General features: G+C 52.3%; 1 protein-coding gene across 1 annotated transcript in view; it reads left to right on the top strand.

Moving 5' to 3' along the window:
* Positions 1–8,062: 8,062 nt before the first annotated feature.
* Positions 8,063–10,616, top strand: part of TRIM38 (tripartite motif containing 38) — a 33,252-nt gene continuing 30,698 nt past the window's right edge. Inside the window, 1 exon segment of the mRNA XM_041773052.1 lies at positions 8,063–8,082. Within this exon segment, the coding sequence (XP_041628986.1) occupies positions 8,063–8,082 (20 nt within the window).

The following is a 10,616-nucleotide window of genomic DNA, read 5'->3' as shown; positions in this document are numbered from 1 at the left end:
AAATGGGAGGGCTAGGCGGGAAAATCATAGCAAGAACTAACAGTCCAGGTTGAAATCTCAATGTAGTTTCACACAGAAATGTAATTTTAAGTGTTGGTTAGGTTCCCAGCTTTGTTCGTATCCAAACAAATGAGAGAAGATTAACTCACAGTGGTATATAGGACATGGAAACCGTAGCTCAAAAAAATCATAGTGCAGATCCTTCTGGAACCTCAGAAAGGCAGGTGGTTTGGGAGTTCAAGACAAATAACACAAAGGACATTCTGAAACCAGCCCTCCTGATGCTGGGAAGCACCAGATTTTGGGGATGGGTTGGCATTCCCAGGAAGAGCTTTAGAGAAGGTGCAGGTTCAGTGAGGCAGGAAAACGTGATGCCAGCAGGTGTTGAAGAGCATCCCAGATCCTAAGGCCCTTCTGAGACACAGAGCTTTGTGGGTGATCCTGGAAATGGCTTCCCCAGATCTGGGAAAGGACCCTGACGCATGAGAGACGATTGGGAGTGGAGGGGAGCTGCCATTTCTGAAGCCCCACTCCTGGTACAAGCCCAACCTGGCAGTATAAAAGGGGCAAAGAGTAGCTTTGACGATTGCAGGTCACTTAGGGAGCAAATCCCACCCACCGCAAATTCCTCAAGTGTCTGAAGCTGTGGAAAAAGGAAGATGAGTTGGTGTAAATTAGTGTAGGACAAGCAGTGCCCTTTTTGGGTAACTGAATGAATGCTGCCTTAGGGTGAAAACAGCATAAGAAAGTCTGAAGTATCCTGAGCGAGAAGGCAGGCACATACCCATGTTAGATGAGTAAAATTCAAGGCTGCGGGGATCCCTGGGTGGCTCAGCAGTTTAGCGCCTGCCTTCAGCCCAGGACGTGATCCTGGAGTCCTGGGATCGGGTCCCGCATCGGGCTTCCTGCAGGAGCCCTGTGGAGCCTGCTTCTCCCTCTGTCTCTGTCTCTCTCTCTGTGTCTCTCATGAATAAACAAATAAATCTAAAAAAAAAAAAAAAAACTCAAGGCTGCAGAGCCTGTGTTAATCTCCTCAACCAACCCCGTGAAGCAAAGAAGACAGAACCAACCATGACAGGTGCACCCCTGGCTTTGTCGCCACACGCCCAGGATTCTCTCAGAAGCAGAAAGACATGTATGGCTCCAGAGAGCATGACCTCACCACCGAACAAGCCCCAGGTCCACCGTGTCTGCAGAAATCCAGCACAACAGAGTCCACGCCGCTCACTTTCCTTGGAGCGTGTGCAAGTCTGAGAGCTGGAGACATGTCTCAGACGAAGAGGAAAGTCGTTTCCTGAAAAAAACCTAGAACCGTGGAACTGAAACAGACTTCAGGGAATCCTCAAGAGCAACTCTGCCTTCAGGAAGTCCAACAACCTCAGCATGTGGCTGCCCCCTTCCTAAAGGTTTCTATGGTGAGCACCGCGCACATACATACATTGTGTGTTGCGGACTCCAGCGTCCGATCACCTACAGCGTTGACGTGTCTGTTTCCTGAACCAGCTGTCCTCCTGCTGCCTCTTCAGTTCACAGTAGGCACCCCTCTCAACCTGCTCAGAAGGCAGCTGGAAGCTCACGTGAGAGCCACAAGCTGAGTGTATTGAACAGATACATCTTTTTATCCATAATTTAACTTCAGATTTCTCTTGAAAGCCCTTGACTTGTATTTTGTTCCCCGCATTACAAAAACGTCCTTTCGGATCTTCAGTTCAGTACAAACATAGTATGTCCACCCTAGGGGAAGTGTGCATCTTGAGCTCAAACAGGAAGAGTCCCTCTGGCCCCAATATTTCTGTTTTCCGGGAAAGGGTGAACTATTGCAATGACCTCTTACACTAACCGTATGGTGGGCTTGGAGTTTTATAAAGTCAGAACTGGCAGCAAACAGCAGAGTTCTGGACGCACACATTCCATGACCCTGCCCACCAGCCTTCTGCCTGGTGGAACCTAGTCGGCTTGGGCTCTGGGGCCGCCGCTGGGCCTTCCTGGACCTGTGATCGCCCCCTCATAACCCTGCTAACCTCATGACCGACACCTCCTGTGGCCCATTCATCTGCAGTCAGTAACCGTGGGATGAAAGACATAGGTGCATTAGTTACAGAAACAGATCAGATGCACGTTGTTCTTACAGGGCTTACCATCTGTGCCGCAAAGAATCAACCATGAACAAAAAACAGCCACCCTACCAGGAATACACTCTAACTTTGAGAAGAAGCCATCACGTGGAAAGTGAATCCCAGATTGGGAGAAATTATTCTGCGCTGGAAAAACATGGTCCCCTGCTGGGACCCAAACAGGCAGCATCTGGGGACAGCAGCCCAGGCACAGCCCGAGTGGGGTGAGGGCGTGGGGAACAGCCAGCGCTGTGTCTGGCTCAGCAGATGGTGCACGAGACAAACAGTAAACTCAAGAGGAAAGTCGATCTGTGCTTGATCGTGAGGACACCTGAGCAGCACCAGCAAAGCTGGACTCCTCTGAGGCCAGAGAGGACCCAGTGATGGCAGAGAGCAAATATGAGAGGGTTGGGGCCAGCACAGGGGTGGGGGGTCAGACAGGGGACAGCTTGAGGGTCAGGGTCAGCCTGGGGGTCAGCACAAGGGTTGGGGCCAGCACAGGGGTCAGGGTCAGCCTGAGGGTCAGCACGGGGGTCACGGTCAGTGCCAGCATGGGATTCAGGGTCAGCCCTAAGGTCGGGGCCAGTGCGGGGGCCAGCATCAGGCACCAGCTTAAGAGGTGAATTTAGGAGGCAGGAGGGGAAGCACTGACTGTGGTTGTGGCCAGCGTGGAAGGTGCAGTACTAGGCAGATGGCCTCAGCACTCACTACATCCCTTCCTGGGCCCAGATGGTGAGCGGGTGTCCAGGATGGGCCACGCACAGAGCCAGGCTGGCTAACGACTCTGCAGCAGCGGCACTGGTTCTTCCAGGTCCACGGCCACAGCCACGCCACAGCAGCCATGCCCTCTAGCACGGTCCCCGAGCCTCGGGGAGCAACACAAGCCCAACACAGAGCTGGAAAGCACCACACAACGAGTGTCCGACTGTTAGAAAACCAGGGACTGCGAGAGCAGGGACACAACACTGCTGCTGCCGTACCCCCATGGGCCATCCTCATCCCTGGGGCTCCCCCAGCGCTCTGTGCCCCTGTCACATCCTCCCACCTGCAGAGCATTCAAGGCCCTGGCAAATCCCAACTCCCTCCCCTACACCTCTTTTGACCCTATGCATCTCTCTCTTCCCTGAACGTGTCTGTTGAAAGTCACAACAGCAGTCCGCTCACCTACCTCATGAGAGCAGCACCAGCCCATGGGTCGAGAACCAGGCCAGAGGGTGGAACCCACTGGGATGCTTCCTGGGGTCTGGAACCCTCCAGAGCCTGTGGCCCAGGAGCCAACACACGGTTAAAGGCTCAGGGAGGCAGGTTTTCATCAGCTGTGAGCTGGGACAGCAAGGGACACCCTCCCCGCAGCCACCTGGAGCCGCACGTGGAGCGGGACACGTGGTGAGGGCAGAGAAGACATGGGCATGGGTCAAGTCCCACATGCCAGTCACCATCACGCAACCAAGGTGGATAAGATGAGCAAAACAGAGCCTCAGCATGGGCACCCCCCTCCGCCATCCCAGAGCAGAAGGACCACAGACACTGCTGTCATGATCGGCTCACTGGGGACCCACAGCTGTCCACCAAGAGAATCCTGATTCACGACAGGTGCAGACAACCCTTCCCAACACCTACTTACACTGCACTGTGCTTGGCGGGCCACATGTCCGTGGCCACTCCTCGGAAACAATCTGTCACTGATGTGACACGCAAGATCAGCGTGTCCTCCCTGCATTTCACAACTGTTTCAGGTCACCTCCTTAATTTAACGTGTACAGTTCTCCAGTATTTACGCTCCTCCCTACTTGGGCGACAGATGTGCCTGCAGAGGCTGCACCTGTAGGGCTAATAGAGACCCCGGCCTGCCTCAGTTCCTCCTAACAAAGGAGATAATAAACATCTAGAAATCGAGATTACAAGAGCCACTCTTAAATTCCTCAAATTGTTTCCTCTTGGAGATGCTTTTGCTATATTTTTCTCCCCAATGGCCTCATTAATTCAATAAGGATACATAAATCATAATTACTGTTTAATGGCTACCTACTATGGGGGTCAGAACTATGCATATTTGCAACGAAAGATGTGCCCAGAGTTCTAGGAAAGGAGAAGAAAAAGTCCAGAAGAGACAATGACAAGGTCACAATTTACTGGGGTGGTCTGTAGGCAGGCAGGAAGGAAAGGGTCTGTGTGGGGAAGAGCTGACAGGAAAGGGTTCAGGAAAGTCACAGTTGTCACCTCGCCCTGAGGGACATTAGCGTTCGTGGGGGTGACATGACGACAGATCACCCAGGAGGAGCGTGTGGTGGGGCAAAGCAGGGGGGACGGGACAGAAGGCGGGGTGGGGGCAAGGATGTGGGCCACGCAGCAGGAGCAAGAAAGCACCCCATTAGGAGATGCAGGACCATTCACATCACACTTCCCAACAAAGATCACCAAGGGACGACCCACTATGAGAAAACACGTGTGCATTCATGCATACCAAGATGGGTGCACACAGACATGCACAGACGTCCATGGGTGCGCACCTACATATGTACACGCCCACGTGTGTGCATGTGCGCGCCTATATGGATGTGTACCAACATACATGAGCACAAGGCATGTGCACATCTGCATGTGCACACACCCACACACACATATACACCTACATATGTACGCACCCACGTGTACATGGGCGTGCCTACATAGATATTACCAACATATCTGCACACAAAACATGTACATATCAGTGTGCATGCACCCACGCGCATGTGTGAATATACATATGCACATGTGTACTGTGTGAATATACATATGCACACCTACGTGCTCAGATATATGCACATGTGTGCATAGATAAACCTGCGTTGTGCCCACATACACCCATGGACACACATGCTTGTGCATACCCACACACATGAATGCATGTCTGTGCACATCTGTAGTCATGTGTACACACACACATGGGCACACACAGGTTGTGCTCTATGTGGACACGAAGCATCACATCATGTCATCTCAATGTTGACGGATGGTGGGAGGATGGTGGGAGGGTCTCTGTTACCAGCAGGTGGATGCAGCTGTGTGTGTGAGTCTCCTCCCCTGACCTATGTCGTGTTAAACACGTCTTAATGGATCTTGAAGGACGGCGTTGGAGCCATGACGAGACCAATTGGTTCTGCAGAAGCCTGGAGCATTTCCTGAAGGACGGGTGATGTGGGACGGATGGGCCCCCAAAGCATCGCTCCAGGAGTGGGAAGGAGGCCATGCAGGAGGCTCACGCCGGGGACACCGTGTCCCAGAGCAGGAGGGTCCTGTGCGACCACAGCGCCCCCTCATCTTTGGATCCATGAGCGCATTCGCTCTCCCCTGACTCCTCCAAGCCCAGAGGTTAACAGGCCGGCAGGGGTGTGTATGCAGAGCAAGGAGGGTGTGCGGCCTGCATCGCATGCAGTCCCTGCACAGACCTCGTTGGGCCCCAGCTCCAGCCTCGGTCCATTCACGGCATGCTCTGCGCTTCGTGTTTACTGGTGGTTTCACAGTCAGAATGCACTGAGCACAAGAAGGCCACAGAGCACCTCGCAGGGAACATGTGAGCACTTGGGAAGCCGTCCAGGCCTGAGCTCCGTGGACATGGGTCAATGACATGCGGTAGATGAGACAACTTTAACCAGCATACAGAGAAGCAGCTGGTATACTGACTAGGGGATGACGACGTTGTGGCCAATGGCTCACAGGCCCAGCCCCGTGCCCCTAGGAGCAGTGGTTCAGTGCCCGCTGCAGTCCCAGGCCTCACAGACCGGACCGCTGAGAACAAGGACCAGTGCAGCCAGATGCTGAAACGAGAAAACTTTTCTCGTTTCTCATTTCCACGGGTTTCCAACACGTGGGCCCATTCCCCTGACAGCGGTGCCGCACTAGGTCATGGGGGGGCGCCAGGGGACCCCACACAGAACGCGCAGCACAGTGGCCCCTTAGCTGCTGTCCCCCAAGGCAGGGACATGACCAGCGACTAGCACACTACATAGGGTGGCAGGCTCTACCCTCCCCCAATTCCCAGGTATGAACTCTCACAGCCATAAACATACTCGCTGTCGGGACAACTGGATTTCAGGAACAAAAACAGATGATCGATGATCACCCCACTTTGGAGGAAGGGCACCCGCTCAACCCACAGGACACGTCGCAGAGAAGCAGCCCACGTACATGAACGCAGCCCTGGGGAGTGTGGTGTGCAGGTGCCGCAGGGATGGGACACAGTGGAACAGGCTGGGCGCACAGGTGGACGCACAGCAGCGAGGCAGCCGCTGAAGACAGGGAGAGGACACTCCTGGGAATGTGCACAAACCTGCATAGAATGCGAGGCTTTGACGAAAGTTGAGAGACATGACGAGCACGTCCCGGAGTCCCAACATGTTCCCAACGGGACCTCGGAAGGAAAACCAGACAGCGTAGAGGAAAAAGAAAGATTACCCCCAAATAAAGGAAAAGCCACAGCTTGAGGGTGGGGGAGCCCACAGAGCACCGAGCGGCATGAGCAGGAGAGCAGAGGAGACCAGCAGCAAGGATGAGAGCACCCCACGGAGACACAGGGACACGTCCTCAAGAAATCACAAAGAGGCCGGTGGTGGGGCAGGGATGCCTGACCTCGGGAGGTGGAGGGCAGGTGGGGCCACCGACCGGGCAGAGAGGGCAGTGTGTCTACAGAGAAAGCTCGTGAATTCTGAGGCCAATGCTCAGGAAAATCACATTTTACATGAGAACAAGCCAATGGAGTCAGTAAGGCCTCTAATAGCATTCCCGCAGACATGAGCACACGCACTCCTGAAGGCAACGGCAACGGGAGAAGGAATAAAAGTCAAGGAGGGGACACGGCACAGTGGCTGGTGGTGAGGGACATGCCACCGAGGAGGGACGGCGGCGAGACGCAGCTGGGTCGTGTCTCCATGGAGCCACGCGCACACGCAGGATGCGTGTGCAAACAGAGCTCACGGCGCCTGCATGTGGAGAACGCCAGGGCAGGACAGCCAGGGAGGAACGACAACATCCCCTTCCTAGACTAAGAAGTGGATAGAAACATGTGAACCAAGTGTGTTCAACCTAAAACCAGTCCTCCCCATGCACGAAAACGCAAACATCCCAAGATAATAGCCAAATGAATCCTGCTGCATATCAAAATAACACACCTAACTGGGAGACAGGGGAAAGGCTTGATACCAGAATATTTACTATTTCACTCAAAAGGTAGCGAAGGACAAAGGCAGAGCCTATTCATAGATACCGGATTCCCTTCAACAGCATACCTAATTTTTTTTTACATAATCTGTAAATTGAGATTAAAGAGGTATTTATTTCTTTTGCAAAAGCTTGTTTACTTTAAGTCTGCCTGTGATTATTTTAGTATTAACACCACACTACTTGCCCTAAATGTAATAAGACCAAAAAAAATTTAAAAAATAATAAAAGTATGGAAGAGAAAAATAAAATTACCAATTACAATTTATCTGCTTAGAAAGTCCAATCGGACAACTAATTAACAGTCATTCAATGAAGAAAGAGACGCAACAGCACAATCTGAAAACTGGGAGAAAGATGAAAACATCACTTGGTAAATAAAACCTAACCATCCTACAGATACTAACACCAAACAAAACTACATGTGTGCAACTCACAGGTATTCTTGGAATTTGAGTGAAACCAATGGCGCTAAGTCATCATTTCCACTGTGGAAAATGTGGAAAGTCACTAAAATCTGAGTTGGTGAATACAGTGTCTGTCAACACCACATATGGATATTCACAGACTCAGCAATCACACATAGAAAGAGGAGTGTGCAGCAGAGATTATTACCACACCACTCATTCCAGGAGAAACAACCCACCAAACCAAGCTCATGTCAACGGGGGAAGAGTGACCCGGACGACACTGTGTCCACACGGGAACACAGGACGCACATAAAATGATGAACTTAGGAACCAGGCGACATGGCGACCAAGTGCCAAACGTGACCCCAACCTGGAGTCTGCACCAAAAGGAACACAGCACAAGACACTCGATCACAACTGACAAACTGGCTGCAGGTGGTAGACAGGACACATGCTGTGCACGGTTGGTTTAGAGGCCACAGAGCCCTGGGTACCCACACGGTCGGAACACGGAGGGCAAGGGCCCCGCGCCCTCACGAGAACTTCCCATGTGTGCATGTGTAACAGGGCAAGGAGCACAAGTGAGTGTGAGCTCAGGTCATGAAGCAAATGGGGTAAAGGTGGATGCCACATAAGGCATGCTCATTCCATTCCTCTTTTCTTGAAATGTGCCTGAGATTTGAGATTATTCCCCCAAAAAATGTTGTCTTAAAAATAATAAAGTAAATTTTTATGCATGTGTATTAAAACAAACAGACCGATTTGGCATGTCGAGTGAGGGACATGGCCACAGAGCTCTGTAGCCTGGTCTAGTCATGCTGGAAACCCACAGAGGGAGGCCTGGGTGGATGTTCACGGTACGTGCACAGCGATCCACCAAGTGCATGGAAACACTAGGTCTCGCACACTTCCACCCAGGGAAGATAAGAGCCCGCGGGGGGGGGGGGGGGCGGGTAGGATCTGCAGTCAACTATGAATGATCTGGAATGTTCTCAATGTCTTAAAAGCGGTTTCCTTATTTAAATTGTTTTCACTGGGTGCTGGCGGCAGGAAGCGGGGAGAGACAAAGGCCTCGACCTCGACGCTCCAGCATCCCGGGCAGCACCTGCCAGCCGCTGCCCGTCACTTGGTAAAGACGACCAACAGCGCTTACCTGTGGGCAGTGGCATTACCATCCCTCACGACTCTTACTCTTTTCTGTTGTTGTTTATTCATGAGAGACAGAGAGAGAGAGAGAGAGAGAGAGAGGCAGAGACACAGGCAGAGGGAGAAGCAGGCTCCATGGGGGGACCCGATGCGGGACTCAACCCACACGCTGGGTTGAAGGCAGGTGCCAAACCGCTGAGCCACCCAGGGATCCCACGACTCTTGCTCTTCAAGCCCCTCCAGACCTTCTACATTGACTCCTGTTACCTCCAGACATGGAAACACTGCATGAAGTATGTAACGCCTCCGTTGTACAGCAAAACATCTGGTGGGAACAGTATCAGGGCGGGGGGGGGGGGGGGGGTGGACAGCGTGTGTCTGGGAGGGGAGGCACAGAGGCCCACGTTGTCTCCCAGATGGATGCGGACAAATGGGGAAAGAAACCATTTTCCTGCCTGTGCAGATCAACACATTCAGTGGCGACAAAAGCTTTTCAGAGCCTGGCAACAGGATAACCCGTCTTTTTTAGGCTGCTGAGCGCCTTCTGTGGATGTAAAGGCACATGCAGCCACTAGGTCTCCAGCCTCCAGGGAGGAGCCTCCCCAAGTGGAGGCCGTTAAGGGTGATGACAGGCAGTGCCAGCCTCCAGCCCCCAGGAAGCAGCCTCCCCAAGTGGCTGGCCTGAGGGGGGATGACAAGTGCTGCCACCCTCCATCCTCCAGGGAGCAGCCTTCCTGAGCAGAGGCCCCGAGGGGGATGACGGGCAGTGCCAGCCTCCAGCCTCCAGGGAATAGCCACCCCAAGCAGAGGCCCTGAGAGGGATGATGGGTGGTGCCACCCTCCAGCCTCCAGCGAGCAGCCTCAACGAGTGGACGCCCTGAGAGGAATGATGGGCAGTGACAGCCTCCAACCTCCAGGGAGCAGCCTCCCCAAGCGGAGGCCATGAGGGGTGGATGAAGGCAGTGCTAGCCTCCAGGGAGCAGCCTCCCCCAGTGGAGGCCGTGACCAGGACGACGGGCGCTCCCAGCCTCCAAATTCCAGCCTCCAGGGAGTAGCCTCCCTGAACAGAGGCCCTGAGAGCGGATGACGGGCGATGCCAGCCTCCAGCCTCCAGGGAGCAGCCTCCCTGAGCCGAGGACGATGGGCGCGCCCCGCAGCCGCCCCCCAACTCCTGTGGCCACCGCCGGGGCAAGTCCTATATACCTTTTATTGTGTTGCAATATGTTTCTTTCTCTCCCTAATTTGTTGAAGTTCTAAGAATGAATGGATTTTGAATTCTGTCAATTCCTTTTATGCATCTACTGAGGTTATCATATTATTTTAATCTCTTATTCTATTAAAGATGTTATCTATTATTATTGTTTGTTTATTTGCATATATTGAACCATGGACAAATAGTGTATGATACTTTTATTGTGTTGTTGATTTTGGTTTGCTAATATTTATTGAGAATTTTTACATCTATTGATCTGTGGTTTTGGGTTTGTTTTTTTTTCCCTGAAATGTCCTTATCTGGCTTTGATATCAGGATAATGCTGGCCATGTAAAGTGAATTCAGGAGTGTTCCTTCCTCTCCATTTTGTTGGAAGAGTTTAATAAGGATTGTTGCTAATACTTCTTTCATGTTTGATAGAATTCAAGCAATGTAACCATCTGATCCTAGTCTTTTCATTCTTGAAAGATTATTTTATTTTATTTTATATCTATTCATGAGAGAGACAGAGACATAGGCAGAAGGAGAAGCAGG

Source organism: Vulpes lagopus, chromosome 10, assembly GCF_018345385.1.
Source record: "Vulpes lagopus strain Blue_001 chromosome 10, ASM1834538v1, whole genome shotgun sequence".
Classification (NCBI taxonomy): domain Eukaryota; kingdom Metazoa; phylum Chordata; class Mammalia; order Carnivora; family Canidae; genus Vulpes; species Vulpes lagopus.
The sequence above is the reverse complement of the archived record's forward strand: the minus strand, read 5'-3'. Positions and strand labels throughout refer to the sequence as shown.